Source organism: Eublepharis macularius, chromosome 12 (assembly GCF_028583425.1).
Source record: "Eublepharis macularius isolate TG4126 chromosome 12, MPM_Emac_v1.0, whole genome shotgun sequence".
NCBI classification, from domain to species: domain Eukaryota; kingdom Metazoa; phylum Chordata; class Lepidosauria; order Squamata; family Eublepharidae; genus Eublepharis; species Eublepharis macularius.
Genome location: NC_072801.1, coordinates 47662501 through 47680987, shown reverse-complemented (window position 1 = coordinate 47680987; position 18487 = coordinate 47662501). Strand labels below are relative to the sequence as shown.

The 18487-nt window shown below is 45.3% G+C and overlaps 1 protein-coding gene across 1 annotated transcript in view; it reads right to left on the bottom strand.

The window, feature by feature from the left end:
- Positions 1–13528, bottom strand: part of TRPM4 (transient receptor potential cation channel subfamily M member 4) — a 33917-nt gene extending 20389 nt beyond the window's left edge. The window contains exons 1-10 of the mRNA XM_054994907.1: positions 13446–13528; positions 13271–13338; positions 10628–10805; positions 9246–9426; positions 6304–6470; positions 4977–5154; positions 4042–4106; positions 3428–3610; positions 3093–3192; positions 9–124 (exon numbers count right to left, since the gene is read on the bottom strand). Coding sequence (XP_054850882.1) covers positions 9–124; positions 3093–3192; positions 3428–3610; positions 4042–4106; positions 4977–5154; positions 6304–6470; positions 9246–9426; positions 10628–10805; positions 13271–13338; positions 13446–13472 — 1263 coding nt within the window. The 5' untranslated portion in view covers positions 13473–13528. The remainder of the gene's footprint in view (positions 1–8; positions 125–3092; positions 3193–3427; positions 3611–4041; positions 4107–4976; positions 5155–6303; positions 6471–9245; positions 9427–10627; positions 10806–13270; positions 13339–13445) is intronic.
- Between the last annotated feature and the right edge of the window lie 4959 nt (positions 13529–18487).

The following is an 18487-nucleotide window of genomic DNA, read 5'->3' as shown; positions in this document are numbered from 1 at the left end:
TGACCTACCTCCCAGACTATGTCCCCACAGAAGAGCTCGGTACTGGCAATGTCCACGCGGTTCCAGGCCACGGCTAGACGCAGCTCATCCAGGTAGCAGGCAGCCTCGCTTGTCCGCCTACAAGCTGCAAAGAGATGAGGAGGAAACACCACCACCCCCATTTGCATCAGACAATTCTGGCTTCCTCTTCCTAATTCCATAGCTCTACAGGTTGGGGAAGGTTAATAAACATGTGGTGGAGATTACTCTTGTAAGAGAAAGGAACAAATATTGAAAAGGATTGAGGAGGCCTCAACAAGGGCATAATTTTAGAGAAATTAAGTATGATATGGACAACATACCCCACCTCCTTTCAAATCAGAACTTTTCAAATCAGAACAATGGATGGGGAGAAAAAGGTTACCTGCCTCCCCACTTGCGCTGTTGTCCCAAATAGCATTCCTCCCCTGCACAGTTTCCATCTAGAAAAAAATACTAGGAGGTGCTGCATAGAGTGTTCCAAGCTTCTAATCTAGTAGTTTAATCTCAAAGTTAAAGAATCATTTTATTAGCTTGAGTTAAGAAGACCCATAACCTTGGGAAGTCTAATTCTAAACAAGAATTTGAAGTACGAAAGGGGTGACAAGCAGGGGAGAAACTTGAAATCTCTTTTTTGATAGCTGAAATTTATTCTTACACTTTTGAAATATGAGATTAACAATGCAATCCTAAGAACACTTTCCCGGGAGTAAGCTGCATTGACTAGACCAGAGTAGGATACTGAGTAAATCTGTTTAGGATTGCTATTTTTGTTGTAATTATCTAGGACATTTTCTTCTGATGCATTTATGTTAATATAACTTGTTCTTGTTATAACATTGACAGTCTGTATATGGTCCCCCCTGTTTTTACAGTAACATTTTAAATTGTAATATGAATTGGATATGTGCAATTAATTTTAGCCAGCATGATTAGCAGAATTCTCAAATAGTGACCCTTCTTGACAGCTCCCTCTCACGTCCATCTGCTTTGCCAGACTACATTTTAATTTTAGTTTTGCCTTATCCAGAAGTTAAAAAGAACATTCCCTGAGTTTCGGGATCCTGTTGGGGAAATGTGTATATCTGACTTCCAGGTGTGTCTACACAGTCAACCAAACAGCATCAAGATCCAGAGCTAGCTATTCATTCAGTCAATCCTCTGACTATCATTATTTTTATGTAACTGAAGTTAAAATATTAGTTTGATGCTACTGGCTGTCCATTGGCTACTTTCAAAGTTTTTTTTTAGCCAAAAAGGCTGTATTTTTTGATGTCACAAACAAGCTCCATTTTGTTTGCGATCAGAAAAACCAGGGAATCCTCAGTCTTGCATGCTTCCCCCTTCTTCCTTGGACCACTTTTCATACATAATAAATCACAAACAGCACTGGGGATCCATGTTTGGATTCTGAGCTTTGTAACTGAGTGGCAAACAGCAACCACAGGGAGGCCTGATACAAACAGGAGCATAATACTGCAATGAGGAAGAGGATCTGCGTTGTTTCCCCAGACTATTTTAAGCTCCGGTAAGGAATAAAGATTCCTTACTGGAATAAAGATGGGCCCAGTACGGGAGCCTGTCCTTTTCCCTTCTGGGAATTAAAGCATATGGGGAGGTGTGAAGCCCCCTAAGCCAGGGGCCACATACCCTAAGGATGTCCCATCTCTTATCAGCATTGTCAAAGATGAGTCAACACCTAAGAAATGCAGAGGCTGCTCTTTTATTACTTTGGTCCATTCCAATCACTACTTCCCAATGTTAGCAGCCACCCTGCAGCCTGGCTGGTTTACTCCTTATCACCTCCACCTGCTTAACCCAGGTTCTCGGCCTGCTTTCCCAGCAGGTCTTGCCAGCTCTTGATGATTCCTAGCTCTGGCCACTGTGCCTTCTTTCTGGGTCACTTGAGGTAGCTAGGGCACCCAGGCCTGGGCTCAAGGGGGGGCGGGTAGTTGTTGCCCCTTGGCCAGGAATGCCTCCTTTCTGATCCAGGGTAGTCTTGTGTCTCTATCAACTGTAGAAAGCTCAGTCCTGGCTGCCTACTCTCCTTGCCCACTGCCAGCTGGTCTCAGACAGCTGTTTCCTCCCCATCCCCTTCAGCTCGGCCCTTTCAACCACCCTCTCCTGGACACAGCCATTTCCTGCTTCCCTGTGCCTATTCCTGAGTTGGTCTTTTCTCCCTCAAGTAAGGCTTTACTCCATTGGGAACAAGCACTGGGTGTCCTTCCTCCTACCATGCCCTTATAGACTCCCAGGGCACCTCCCTCTGTCCACTGCTGTGCTGCTGGCCTGCTTAGGGCAGTGCCCCTATTCTACCCCTTCTCCCCCAAGGCTGGGATGCCCAGGGATGTGACAAGAAGCCACTTCCATTACATGAAATTATGGGTTTGGGGTAGCATTAATCTACCCATTCCCAGAACTTCTGCCTGGATCCATATTGAGCTTCCTGGGACAGCTTTTCACAGCTCAGTGAAAAGCAGTTAGAGATCTGAACACAGACCACCAGCATCATCTTTGCTTTAGCACCTAGAATTTGGTAGGCAAGAAACAAACCACCATTTGTTCAAACACCCCAATTTGGACATTGCAACAAACTGCAGTTTCTTTCAAACCAAATGTTCTACGTCTGAAGGGAAAGAGAAAGAGGGGCGTTCTTGAATTCTGAAGGCAATCATTTGCTGCACATTTCTTGGGGGGGGGCACATCTGGGCCATTTTAGCTGACCTGCTTTAGATTTAGATGACCCACTTTGGGGGAAATCTGGGTCACCCAGTGGTAAGGGTCAGATGGGAAAGGGTAGCTGCAAGACTGAGATGACATCCCTCTTGATTTTCTTTCTTTATATTGCTAGTGCACCCCCAGAACTTCCAACCACAAAAGTATGTCACAAGTTGGCTCATGAATGATCTATCCAGGAATTTACAGAACTGTTAGCAATCTTTTGTGTCAGATGTAGCGATCAGGACTGAGGGCTAAGGTCATGGTCACAGTAAGCATCGTCAGACAGAACTGGAGTTTAGGTTAAAGAAACTGATGGTTAGGGGGAACCATGAAATCTGTGCATGGATACTCACCTTTCACCAGAGCTTTAAGAAGGATAGTCTCAAATTCCTCTAGGCCTTCATGGTCAGAATAGATGGTCACTAGTTCTCGTTTGGCCCCAATTCGTTCTGCCTAGTGAGAGATAGCATTGAGAACCCTTTGGAGAATGCCAGATTCCCTTCCCAGAGAAAGATTTTCAAATGCCCCTGACTCATGTCTGGTCCACGTGGAGATAGAGCAGGCAAGCTTCAAAATCTCAGGTGGAATAAAAAGGAATCTGCATTCATTCTGAAGAACCCATGGAGAGAGAATATTGGCATTGGGAAACATTCTTAAGTCATTGATGGGAAACTTTCTTAAGACCTACCTCTTCTGCCAGCTCTGCCAGTTCATTGTCAGGGAACTTTCCCCGCATCTTCTCCAGTGCTTTCATCTTCAGGGACTCTCCAGACTGAGTCTCTTCAAGCAACTCAGCCAAGCAGTCAGCTGCCCCCCCAGATCCATACAAGAGCAAGCAGGGGATGGAGGAATTCACAGCCTCAGAAACACGCTGCATGGCAGAGAAAGAAGAAGGGGTTGGCACGAGGAGAGGAGTCCCTGAAGACTCTTCTAAGGTGTGCCCCCTCCCAAGGGCTCTTCTTTACTTCTGGCCTTGGGTCCTTCTCCAACACTGTCCTCACCAAGAACCCAACACAGCCTCCTCTCATGTTTGTCCACATGCACACACATTTATCCATACACAGGGGTCAATACAAATTAAAAATTTGAAGACTTCTCTTTTTCCCCATGAAAAGAATTCTGCACCCTTTTCCTGATGCACGAGCCTCCTCACGGACCCAGACCACTCCTCAAAAGATTCTTTGTGCTCTCAGATGGCTTCAGTTTTTATTCCAGCACCTTTACATGATCACCTTTGCACTTGTATTTGCACCTTACACCCTCCTTGCCCTTATACCCTCAGTGATCCACGTATCCATTTACCTTGAACATAGATGAGTCCCCACAGATGAGGAGCACCAACACAGGAATCTCGATACTCCCAACACCTGGGGAGGGGGAAAAAGGGGAGATGGGGAAATTAGGTGAGGGAATGAAAACTACACAGGCCCAGGGGGAACACATTCTACAATAAAGAAGGGATGAATATTTTGGATTAATAACAAAGAAATATATCGGGAGAAACGTTAACCAGGGGCTTAAAAATGAAACAGCAAAACAACACACAGACTTGTGGTCAATTGCACAATTACTAACACATGAAGCAGGACATTCTGGCCTAATTCTCAACCGTGAAGCTCTGTCTGGGCTGTACCACAGATGGGAGAATCACAATTAAATACTCCCCCATTAAAAAAAAATCCTTCCATTCAGAAAACTAGTAAGTCAAGGAGAAGGGTTCTAGGTGGGTGGGTCAATAGGTAGGTCTGAACATGGCCCTAGATTGTAATAACAACAACAACAACAACATTCAATTTATATACTGCCCTTCAGGATGTAAACCCACTCAGAGAGGTTTACAAAGTATGCTATCATTATCCCCACAACAAAACATCCTGTGAGGTGGGTGGGGCTGAGAGAGCTAGAAGCTGTGACTGACCCAAGGTCACCCAGCTGGCTTCAAGTGGAGGAGTGAGGAATCCAAACCAGTTCTCCAGATTAGAGTCCTGCACTGTTAACCACCACACCAAATTGGCTTTTCTTGTAAATCCAAAAATCCACAGAATAGGGTTAAGGACAGACAGGAGATTTTTGTACAAACTTTGGGGGAGTCCCAGGTTTGCAGAACAAAATCTGAAATTTAAGGTGGGTGGGTTAAAAGAGTCAAAATTATAAATGCACTGCCTCCAATCACAACATTATAATGACTTCCATTCTGATGGTAAATATCATTATTGTGTGGGGAAACAGTTTCTCACCTCCAGCTCCCACTTTTTGCTGGGCAATGTAGCGTTCCAGGCGGGCACGAAAGGATGCTTCCCCACCTGCCTTGCCCTCCGTCCCATCGTCTACCAAGAAGAAGGCAGAGTGGTTGGCATCTAGAGGACAGAAAGGGCTGACAGGGGCTATCCGGGTATAACGTGCTGGAAACGAACCCTTCAGGAGGAAACATTTATTTAGATATGTATACTCAGCTTTTCTCCCCATTGGTGACCAAAGTAGCTTACAATATTGTTCTCCCCTCACCCATTTTCTCCTCACCACAACAACCCTGTGATGGACGTTAGGTTGAGACTGGCTGGTTCAAGATCACCCAGTAAGCTTGCTTTGCAGAGTGGGGATTTGAAGCTGCGTCTCCCAGATGTGAAGTCTAACCATCTAGCTGTCATATATGCCACCCTGCATATCTGCCATGAATGTATTCTGTGTTATGTGCTGATCTTCTGAGGGCATGGGAAATTTCTTATTGATGCTAAGTCAGTTGGTTATCTTACAAGTATTTACTTTCTCTTTCCCTGCCGCTTTGAGCAAGTGTCCTTGAATGCTGGCTGTGGCTGGCTCAAGATGTATCCTTCTTGGGAACTGAGATGATTTCATTCTTTGCTCTGTCTAGCCTAAACCTAGCTTCTCCCCTTCAATCCCCCTGGCTCCTTCGCACCAGAACTTTAATGGTCACTGTCCTGAGGGCAGGAATCTTCCCTATAACTAACATTACCAACCCCATTTACGTCACTTCTGCCAATACTGTTGTCTGAGCACCTTGAACTTGATGGATCTCTAATAAAGTTCCTTCAATTAATATACCTGTGTGGTTGCTGTGGAGAACTTGGGGGATCTACCTGCCAGGGATTGACACTAGCCACTGCACCCCGCTGGCTGTCTTTGAGAGGTTCTGAAGGGAAAAGTAGAACTGGGATGTTTTGGTTCTATCTCATCCAGAAAAGCACTTCCATGCAGGGCTGGCCCAAGGATTTTTGGCACCTTAAGCAAATTACTCTGCTCCCCCCATCCTCAATGTGGGGAATCCACTGCTTGCCCTCCTCCTCCTAACAGAGGGAGGGAAAGAAGAAGCAGGCTCACCAAGGGATGCCCACAAAGGCCAGAAGCACTGCCCAGGATGGCTTGGTGTAGCAGATCCTGATGCCATAGGTAGGTGGGCAGTTTGGGACAATGAGAGGCTGGTTTCGCTGCCCTTCCACATATGGCACCCTGGGTGATAGCCTAGGTGTGCCTAATGGATGGGCCTGTCATACTTCCAAGCCTGTCCTATCCTTTGTGCTATTTGTGTCTGTCCACGAACAATACCTTTGGGTTTACAAGACAATGGCGATTTTCAACCATGCCCCATGGAGCAATGCCCATAGCCACCACGTGGGTGCTGGAGTTAGTACTGGCTGTGGTGTGGTCTCTGACAGCTTCCCCAACGTGTCTGCCCACGCCAGCCTGGAGGCCACCTGTCATGATCCAGGCCCCTGTGGGGGAAATGGAGGACATTGTGATAAGGTAGTGTGCTATATAGAATTTTAATAAATACACATTGTACTCTATACATGTTAAAGCATTTTTTGTTTTCAAATGAAAGGGGAAAAGGCGATTTGTTTTCTAGGGCTGTTCAAAGCAATCAGTCCACTTCCTGAACCCTCTGAATGGATATCGTAGGGAGTTCCTGGTTGAGAAATAAAATGAGGATAATAATTTCGCTTAGAGACACACCTATTGGACAAAGAGCACCCCATTACTCACTCAGAAGTTTATTTCTCAAAGCGCTCAATGTCCTTATTTGCATATCCACACCCTCCCTCTCAAGCACACACCACCCGCCTAGACATCCTGTATTGTGCACTTCGATACACTTACAATAAGCAGTGTTACACCCTTCTAAGCCCATTGAAATCAACAGGCTTTGAAGGGTGTAAACTCTGCTTAGGGCTGCACTGTTACTCTTACAAACACAACCATAAAACAGTGCTCTCTAAGCCAAGCTACAAGTGACGGATGACACTTGAACGGCAAGTAAACAGACTCATGTGTATTCCTCCCTGTTAACTTGCCATTCACTTGCGCTCCACTTGATCAAGTGGAGAGCAAGTGAATGGCAAGTGAACAGAGAAGAATACACGTGAGTCTGTTCACTTGCCAGGCAAGTGTAATTCATCATTTGTAGCTTGGCTCTCAGTCTCACAGATACACACACATAAGCAAGGCAATTAAAAAAAAAACACCCTTAGAGAAAGGTACACACAACACCTGAGAGTCATATGACTTCCCTTTGCAATAATCACACCTTTCAGAATAGACTCCTGTTTCTACCTATAAAACTCTGTGTCTCCAGACCATATAATCTGAATGTATGCTGGCATGCAGGCACACACAAACATATAAACACAGGCAATCTTCAGACATAATGTGAAATCATCATTTATTTTAACTATGCGTCATTTGTGAAAATAGGATGAGCTTTCCGATGATCACTCAAATTCTAGTTTGCTTCACCAAATGCTAGTTTCACTGCCTTTGAGCCAGAAAGTAAGACAGAATTGAGCCAGAATGGCTGTATTAACACACCATGTGAAACTAAGACTAACTGTGGTTAATAAACCAGCTTTAAACCAGCTTTAGCTGCCAGTTTGAGGGACCCTAACTAACCACAGTTATTAGAGCAGTCTATGTTCAGATAATCATACTAACCGTGGTTAGTTATAATTAGACATGGGCACGAACAGAAAAAAACCCCGAATATGGTGTTCATTGTTTGTTGCCATCCATGAACAACGAACGACGAACACTGACGAACATGATCCTGTCACGAACATGTTTGTTGTTCGTGGGGGCTAGCAGGCTCTCCTCCAGCCATCAATATCCCTACTGCACCACTCCCAGAAACCCTAGCTGAGCAGGCAGCAGGAAAGGTACCAATAATAAATAATAGCTTGGCCCTGGAGCCTGGCAGCAGCCCTGGAACCTAAAGGGGTAGATTCCTATCCCACCACACACAAAGAATATTCAAGTTCCAATGCACTCACTCTGTCTAACAGCAGCTGTCTCTCCCTGAAAGCCAGAGCTGGGAGCCCCCTTCCCCCCTGGTCTTCTCCTCTTGTAACAAATTTGGAGCTCCAGTCCACACTTGGAGGGAAGACCTGCCTATCAAGCTAAATTGGGCTTAGATTGGGGTTTTTAGGGCAACAGCTGGAGTTCAGACAGAGTTCAGACAATCCCTGCCTGAGTTGCCATGGGAATTGATTGCAGGTGCCAGACTGTCTGGCTTAACGAACAGCAAGAAACGAGGCTTGCAATGACCACCTGTTCGTTTAGAATGGGGCCTCATGAACAGCTTGTTCGCGAATAGCTGAACAGGCTGTTTGTGGGCTTTTTTGCGTTCATAATGCTGTTCGTGCCCATCTCTAGCTATAATACAAAACCATGTTTGTGTGTGATGTTTGAGATAACTTGATTTTAATACAGTGTATGTTAATGAGAATGAGGATGATAATAATAACATTCAATGTATATACTGCCCTTCAGGATAACTTAACACCCACTCTGCACAGTTTACAAAGTGTGTTATTATTATTCACACAACCATCATCCTGTGAGGTGGGTGGGGCTGAGAGAGCTCCGAGAAGCTGTGACTGACCCAGGGTCACCCAGCTGGCTTCAAGTGGAGGAGTGGGGAATCCCACTCCAGTTCTCCAGATTAGAGTCCTGCCACTCTTAACCACTCTACTAAACTGGCTCTTAAGGATACCCCCTTCCCTGTTGTGTTTGCTGCTGCCACCATCACCTGACCCCAAGTCCTCCCCCCTTCCTCTGTTGCATCTTGATCTCGTTGTTTCTAGGACTGCCAACCTTAAGGTGGGGCCCAGAGTTAAAACTGGTATCTCCTGGTGGACTCTCATGGCATTACATCCCTGCTGAGCTCCCTCCCCAAAGTCTGCCTTCCCCAGGCATTACCCCCAAATACCCAGGAATTTGGCAACCCTGCTTGTCTCTGCCCAGGTAAGAGAATTCTGCCTCTCAAGAGTAATCCTAGTTCAGACACTGCACAAAGGCGTGAGCAGAAAGGATGTGCGGCAGAGGTAGGATGAAGCCATGACAAATCTAGACATCATTCTGTCCATCTCAGCAGGACCTCTTTGGTACCAGTGAAATACTGTGACTGAATGAAAATCAATTATGTAACACCAATGCTACAAGTGCCAAGATTTAGGATATAAACTGACCACTGAAAGAAAAGGAAGAGGGCTTACCAGTGCTCTGAGCTGCTTTTACCAGACCTTTTCGCAGCACATCCTTAAGCCAGGACCTCACGCGCACCTCGCCTTCACCTCCCACCACTGACACCACCAGATTGGGGTGTGGGATTTTCCAATGGTTTGTGACCAGAGCGTAGGCAGCTGCAGGATTTGATGTGTCTGACAAGCGAATGAACTTATAGTGGGGGAAAGGGGAGACAAAATTTAGCAGGTAGCCCTCAGATCCTGACCTGCACCATCTCTGCTCTAGCCTTCTGCTTGTTGGATCAGGTGACTCAGAATTCCTTGGACATTTGGGGGGGCACTGCATGTCTCTCTGTGTATGTGTTATTTTTCCGGGTTAGCAAGTTGCTTCTCTTTGTGTAAGGTGGAGATACCTCCTGATTCCTCCTCTATTCCTGTCTCCATTGAGAGAGTTTCTCTGTCTTGCCTCATAGCTTTCGAAGGAGGAGGATGCACTTTTTCAGAGCACCTACCATGATGCTCAGGTAGTTGGCCGTGCCCAGTAGGGAAAGACTAGGATTCTTTTTTCTCATCTACAGGAAAATGCTGAGAATGGAATCTGCCTCAAACTGTAAGCTCTATCTTTTCTATTTTATTTATTTACTTTTTTATTTCAAATTTCTATTCTGCCCTCCCCATGAGCGGGCTCAGGGTGGATAACAACATATTAAAATACAATAAAAATTCATCTACATTAAAACATCATTAAAACAGCAGTGTATTTCTATTAATACACATTTAAAACAGGATGGTGGACAGCCTTCACAGGGAGGGTTAAGATTTTATACACCCCTTTTTCAGGCCGGTGGAGGCCCAGCCTCAGCCATATGCCTGGAGGAACAACTCTGTCTTGCAGGCCCAGCGGAAAGATAGTAGGTTCAGCCGGGCCCTGATCTCAGCAGACAGAGCGTTCCACCAGGTAGGAGCCAGTACCGAAAAGGCCTTGGCTCTAGTTGAGGCTAGGCAGGCCTCCTTGGGGCCAGGGACCACCAACAGCTGTTTGTCCCCTGATTGGAGTGTCCTCCAGGGAATATATGGGGAGAGACGGTCCCGTAGATACACTAGTCCCAGTCTGCACACAGCCTTATAGGTCAATACCAGAACCTTGAATCTGATCTGGTGCTCCACTCTACAATATAATTGCCTGAAGATTAATTCCTGCACATTATGGAAAATGTTTCTGAGTGGGTAACTCTTCTACCAAATGAAATACAACTATTTCCAATACCTCTATGTACAGGAGGCCTTTTATTCTATATCACTAAGCCAAGAGATAAAAGTTGCCTTCACTATGTGGAGGCTTCCCAGACATCTCTTTGCATAATTCCCCCCTCCCTGTGGCTAACTTCAGATTTAGCCCACATCCACCTCACCTTGCTGGGTCTGCGCACGGTGCCCACAAATTCCACCTCTCCATAGGCATCAGTGGGCCACTCTGTTGTGTGCTGGGCTGAGACCCATTTGCTGACAATGGCTGCTCCAAAGGCATCTTCTGTGGCTACAGAGGTATGGTTGCTGCGAATGCTCCCACATTGGCACAGGCAGGGGCCACTGAAGAATAAGCGAAGCACAGAAAGAGATCTTAAATAGAATGAAGGCTTAAATATTGAGATTGCAGAGGTGTAGCCATGTTAGTCCACTTCAGCAAAATAAAACAAATGTCCGGTGGCACCTTAAAGATGAACAACATTTACGTCAGCATGCGCTTTCGTGAGTCAGACTACCAGTGTCTGAAGAAGTTAGCTCTGAATCATGAAAGCTCATGCTGAAATAAATGTTAGTCTTTAATATGCCACTAGACTTCTGTTATATTAAATGTTGAAGCCTCTGGATGAAGGCCTATTCTCAGATTGATCTATGCTATCCTTTTATGATGACTTGCACTGTGTAATCCGCCTTGAGTCTCGGTGAGAAAAATGGACTATAAATAACGTAAACAAATAAAATGTATGAGAGAAAAGGAGAGATTAGGTCAAATTACGCATTAAGATCTATGCTCACAACCCCTGATATGGAGATTAATCTTTAAAAACTGCAAAGAGTGAGGAGAGGAACCATTGGACTAGGGTAATGAGAATGAAGAAAGGTCCCCCCCTCACCACAATATGCCACTTCCCCAATCTGGGCCATTTCCACACAAATGGGAGAATGTGCGATCCCAGAAAAGGCAGCAAAAAAATAGAAACCAAACAGCCAGCAACCATTTTGCAAATGGAGATGTCTGCAATCCTGGGTGGAAGTTGCCAGCGTTCTGTGAGTGGGCCGTCCTCATAATAACATGTGTAAATGGCCTAAAACTCACCCACTCTTAGGGCTGATATTAGTTCTGATTGGAAGGGGAAAAATCAGGTAGTGTCTCTTTCTTCCCTGCTCGATCTATATATCTGATCGTAGATCCGAACATAAGGTATAGCTCGACTAGGCCAAGAGAGAAAATAGACAACACTCTCTTGAACAGGGGAAGATGAGGAGGATCCGAGCAACAGCTAGCATGGCATAATGGTTAGTATATCAGTCTTAGGACGTGGGAGGCCCAGGTTCAAATCCTCACTGTGCCATGAAGCTCACAGGAAGACTAGGGATCGGTCTCAGGAGTGGCCTTAGGAATTCTGAGGCCTTGGGCAAAAGCCCAGGATGGGGTCACAGAATCACTGCCCTCTGCTAGGGCCAAACAAAGGGGGTCTTGAGCCCCAGATGGGAGGTGAGTGGGCAGCCCAAGTCCGACTCCTGAATAAGGCAAGTGCAAACAGGAGCTGGAGTCTTCTACTTCTGTCCCCCAGGAATATGATTGGATGAACTCCCCAGGCTCAGCGTGAGGCCTGGGGAAGCTGCCCTGGTTGCCTGTTGGCTAAGTGCCCCTCATCAATCACATTATCAGCATAAAATGAGGAAGGGAGAGCCATGTACAATATCCGGAGCTCTTAGGATGAAGGGCTGTATAAAATTTTGCTAGATAGAGAAAAGAGAGACGTTGGGGCAGGCTGTGGATCCCCATAAGGACACTGATGTATGATGTAAAAACCAATCTCATTGAGAAAAGACATACAAACTAAGAGCAGCATGAATAACAGAACCAGTCTAAACAAATGGTATCTTGAAGACTAACAGTGAAATCCTAAGCAGGTCAACTTAGAACCTAATCAGGTCTGTTCAATGGGGCTTGTAACAGATTTATTATGGTATAGAGACCAGTCCCCACTTCATCAGATACACAGTATGCTGGTAGATATGTTACATATACAGATCCATATGTGTATAGAGGAGGGAAGTGTAAAAATTAATATAAAAGACTGTGAAATACAAGAGGTACGTCCAGGGACATTTCCGTGCAAAGTTCAAAGATAATTTGAGCTTTGTTACAGCTACTGTTTAAAGTGGAAATCACTGACATAATGAAAATGTTAAGAAATGAGTTGTTAGAATTAGCACACAAAGAACATGGGAATCTGTTTAGGATTTAGAGATTGTGGGGAAACTGAGAATAAATTATTGGTAGAGCTATCTAAGTGTCACAGGAAGATGGATGTTGCAATTTCACTTACACTGCCCTCCATGCATCTGACGAAGAGAACGTGATTCTCGAAAGCTTACGCTACAATAAAATTGGTTAGTCTTAAAGGTGCTACTGGACTCTTTTTTATTTTGCTACTACAGACTAACACGGCTAACTCCTCTGGATCTATCACAGGGGAAGGGATAAACCAGTAGCTTGAGTGACAGTTTTGAACTGGATGTGATAGCTGGAAATGGGGGTGCACATCCCACCTCATTTTGGGGGGGGGGGCGGTGGTACTCTGCTTTAGAATACTTTGTACAAAGGCTTCTCTGCATAACATTTTACAGGGCACCATCTCTGAATCCAGGGATATATGAGTTGGGGTGGTCCAAAGCTTAGTTTGGGATTGATTTAAATATCAATCACATCTGGGGTTGTACCAAAGAATAAAGACCCAGTAACTGCAAGCAGAGAACTGAGGATCAAGTGCAGCCCCACAGAAAAATCAAGCATCACTCACCCGGCTTCATTTGGCTGCTCGATAAAAGTTGTACAGACTTTCTTCTTGAAGAGCTTGGGGATCCATGCCTGGGGAGAATTCAGGGATTAGGGAAATTCGACAGAAACCCCACCAAAGGCCCACAAGTTACACCATGAATATCCATATAACTGCAAAAGTCTGAGGGCCCACTGACCTGGTCCTTCTGGTGGGAATCGGCCATGGAGTCAAGTAATTGGGCCCAGCCAGTGCCAGCCGGGACGAAGAGTCTCCAGGTGCTTTCTCCAGTGTTTCACCTAGAGGTAGAAAGCGAGAGATCAAGCATGAGAGACAGCTTGGAGATCCAACCCCCTGGCAGTACACCACACCCCGCACAGGAACTTGCTTGACCGGATAAATATCTCTGAGTTAGAGGAGTTTGTGTGTAGCTGATTTCTGACCACAGTGGCTGTATGAAACTGACTGAAACTGAAACAATGAATATAAACATAGCATTTCCTTACATCGAGCCAGATCACAGGGTCCAGCTAGTTCAGTATTGTCTATTTTGATAGGCAGCGGGTCTGTGGAGTTTAGAGAAAAATCTGTTCTAATACCTGCAGCCTAAGTTCTTTTAGCTGGAAATGCTGTGGTTTGAACCTGAGTCCTTCTTTATGCAAAAGAAGTGTTAGCTTTGGAACCCTGAATTTAGAGGCCGAAGAGCCCCATAATCAAGTCAGAACTTGACTATAGGTCAGAGGTTTCAGCTGAGATAGAAAGTTTCTAGCTGTAAAAGACTTACATGCTGAGAAGAGGAATTATGTTGAGGCAAGAAATCAGTTAAACAATGTGGTTAAAGTGGCTTGGGTCCAGGCAAACCTGTCTGGAAATTTGAGAAACTGTCTATTTATCAATGGATCAGTTCAACAGGTGACAACAGGCTAAACAGTATACACAAGGTAGGAAAAGGTGATGTATCAATGAGTCACAACAGAGCTAACTAGGACTGCAAAACTTGCTTTAAGTCACTCTTCACTTGCAACTGACCTTTTGACATGTTCAGTGAAGACAACAATTGTTTTCTTTTACATTTGGACCGTTTGCCCCATGGAAACTTCAAGCACACCAGGGCACAGCTATTCGGAGCCTAATTACACTGTGCATAGTCTTTGTGCTGTGTTCAGGTTGGCCACGAGGACTTTCTACAAGAAGCATACTGGGAGTTCCCCACTGGGTACTCATTTCTGAGGCAATGCAGAGGTCTAATACAGATCAGGACTGCAGCATGCAGAGAGAAGGGCCTCAAGCCTGCTCCTCCACACCATTCTCTGACCAGAAACTGCCCAAGGGGACACTGTCTACTGATGAGGTAGACACAGGTTTTCCCAGTGAAAGAGGTAATGGAACATATTTGTACTTGACTATTTTCTATTGCTAGAACATGGTGTTTATTAAACTAATTTGATTCATAAATTTACCCAGGAGTGCGTATGGTTTGTCTGGATCTCAATGGAATTTAAAAAGAACCTAGGGCACTGAAGAGCGGTGGGCGCTCTGCCACTGAGGCACAGTCCCTCCCTTGAAGGTTGCACAATGTGGTTTTCTTACATCTCAACATGTTTGAACTTCTCTCTTGTTCATGCAGTCAAGGATGTTTAGGAGGCGAGAGTTTTTCTCTCTGAGTGAATTTACATACAACGAATGTAATGAACATGAACAGAACCAGAAAAGAGGAGGTGGGGGTAGTGGTTGTTCCTTAATTTGGATTCTTTAAAACAAGTATCTTCTTGTAAACGGCTTCACCTTGAGCAAGTCTGAAATCGTCAGCACATGGCAGTGTAGAATCGATAGAAAAGTGGACTAGGAGCTGGGACAAGCCACCCAGTCAAGCATAGCTATAGCGATACAGCTACAGCTGACACCGCCAACAATAGGCCCCTTTTCCCCTCCCACTCTATCTCAGCGCAAGCCTGGACAGATTATTGCTCAGACATATTTTTTGACCCTTCACTTTCCACAACTGTAATACAGCAATCCATGCCTCTTGAACTTCCTGAATGGTCCCCAGTTCGTCCTGATGACATCCTACGGCTTATTAGCCACCGGAAAGCTGGTAAGGCCCTGGGTGCAGATAGCCTTCCTCCAGAACTTTTCCAAAACAACCTGGAGTGGTGGTCCTCTCCTCTGGCGACTCTATTCACCTTAATTGATAAGACAGGAATTGTTCCTGATTCTTGAACTAACGCAATTGTAGTTCCAATATTCAAAAAAGGTGACCCTCAATTGCTGGAGAATTGCCATCCAATTAACTTGCTTTCTATTGTCGGCAAGCTTTATGCCAGGCACTTATTGGAGAAACTCATTGCCTGGATGTCTGATTTAAACCTCCCGGGGCCAGAAAAGATTGGCTTCTGCCCCGGTAAAACCACTCGACCATTGCATCACTCTTGCCCATCTGATTGAGAAATACAGTGACTCTGCTGAGAAGAAGCTCTTTTCCGCTTTCCTTGACTTAAAGAGGGCTTTTGATTCCATCCCCAGGAATATCCTTTGGAACAAGCTTGAAAAGATGGGTTTAGACAAACGTTTACTCTTTCTCATGCAAAAATTATATTCCTCCACTAGCTGCCAAATCCATTTCAACCTTGGCCGTCGTCACACGGCCATAAATTTAGCGCCAAACTAGCACCATCTCCCACTGAATGCTCACCTTATTCCAGCTCTCTTGCGATTTCACCATTCTCCCCAATCCACGCTTTGTGATTCTTTTTTTTATAAAGTTTTTTATTTTTTCAATATCTAACATAAAAAACTACAGAAAACTACAAAAGTATAAAGGGGAAGGGAAAAAAAAGGGGGGAAGGGAAAACTGGGAAAAGGACAAATCAACATACAAACAACAGACACTACTCTACATGTCTTGTATTCCCTTCATACTGCAATTTTTCTTAAGAGTTAACTTTCTAATATGCTATCAGATTGGTAGGTCTTATACAATACAAATTATAATCAGGATCAGCACCTCTTCCCCCCCCCCCTTTACGTCTCGGTCTCAGTTCTCTCTGCGCAGCTGGAGCAGCTGCGCCCGCTCTCTCCTCCCCCCCACTTTCCCCTTCAGACTTCAAACTTTCTTCCTGCTGAAACTCCTGATGGTTAAACAAAAACTCTGTCAGCTGCACGTCCGATGTAATCTTGTAGGTTTGATCTTTATATCTGAACCAGACGCCTTCTGGAAACAGCCATTTATATTTTATATCGCATTTCCTCAAGGAAGCCGCAAGTCCCTTGTACTTGAATCTCCTCTTACGAGCCAAAAATGGAACGTCCTTCAATATTTTAACCTTATTGCCCAAATAGTCCAAGTCCACATTATACGAATTATATAAGATGGTGTCCCGAGTCTTCTTAGATGAAAAATCAATAATAATCTCGCGAGGCAGCTGCCGCTTCATTGCATGCTTTGAAGATATCCGCTGGACTTCCAAGATGTTGTTTTTAATCTCTTCTTTAGTTGCCTTTGCGAATGGCGCCAAAAGTCCAGACACCAAATCTTTTAAATTTTCACTTTGCTCTTCTTTTACATTTTGAAGACGCAATACCGTTTGGGCACGGTCCACTTGTAATCCTATTATTTGATTCTCCAAAAGCTTCACTTCCTTACTTGTTGCTTTCATGAGTACTGCGTTCTCGTGTGCAGACTGCTCTGCTCCGGTCGCTGTTTCTTTAATGGCTTTCACCTCGCTCTCCACAGAATCAACCTTTTGCCCCATTTCATTCAGTTTCGCTACAAAAGGCTGCACAGCATCGAAAACTGCTCGTCTCACCAGCTCTTCCAGTGTTTCCCCCTTCCCTTGTAGCGTTGCCGTCACCGATTTACTCATTGCTGGGCTCTGCTTTCTCGTCGCCATCTTAGGGGAGGGGGAGGGGGCGCCAACTTAGTTCCGAAACTCGGTGCAGGGGAAGAAGTCTGCGCCTTTTAGCTTCAATTCCCACCGATCCTTCGCATACGCTCAAAAATCAGAAGGGATTCACTTACTTACAGGTCTTCACCTTAAATCTGCTTATTGCCGTAATCCATGGCCCGGACGCACACGCGGTGCTGCGCAAGTCTGCCGGCCTTCGTTGGGGCAAACGGGCAATTTACCCCCTGCATTGCTTCCAGGGGGTTCTTCCCGCAGCGCCCCGGATCCAGGCTCCCTCCCTGGGAGCCCTGGAGGTTAACCCTCGTGGGTCAACCGCCCAGTCAGCCTGCTCAGACAGTTCCTTCCGAGCCTGCGGAGAGGAACGTCCGACATGGCCGGGAAAACGAAACCGAATCCCACGCTTTGTGATTCTTTATGTCGTCTTTATCCAGTTCCATGTGAATGCCCTGGAACGACTATGAACACTTTGCAACACCAAAATGCTCACTCTCCCCGATCTTCTGTCTCACCTAACACTGATTCTCATGCCCTACACTCCCAAAAGCCCCAGCGCGACCCGCAATTAAGCCTCAAAGTAATTTTTTTTAAAACGTCAGCCTTATACTGCTATAGCACTATTCTGCCATGGGCGGGAAACCTCTGCTACCTATCACAGTTGGCTTTTGGGTTGGCCCAGCACAACATTGGTATAATAGAAGAGTGATATAGCGCAAATATGTGAAAAAAATAATTTTAAAAAAGGGCAGGATTTTTAGGGCCCCATTTCCAGAGGCACTTTGACTGACCGTCAAATTGCGCTTTCCCCTTTTAATGTGACTGACTAGAAGTGCAAGCAGTCATCAAAAGATGGGAGAATCCGTTCTAATAACGATAGCAGAAGAAACTATTTCTAGTGCAAAACTGACGAAATAAGGGTCCGTGTGACGACGGCCCTTGCCAGAGGGCTAACCCCCCCAAATCCCCTCTAACCGTGGAGTCAAGCAGGGATGCATCCTGGCCCCTTATCTATTTAATTTATTCCTATGCGACCTAGCTCCCTCACTAGCCAAGACTGACGGCCACTCCCCAAAACTTGGCTCCCTCCTTGTCCCTTTGCTACTTTACGCTGATGATGCGGTAATTTTTTCTCAAACACAGAAGGGCGTCAAGCGTCTCCTTATTGCCTTTGTCCCATATTGTGAAACCAACGCTCTAGTTGTCAACTATGTAAAATCTAAAATTTTGGTCTTTTCAAGATCTTGGAAAAGTTTAAATTGGCAGATTAAAGGAAACAATATCGAGCAAGTTAAACCCTTCAAATATCTGGGTGTTTCCTTTCAGTAAGACTCCCCTGGTC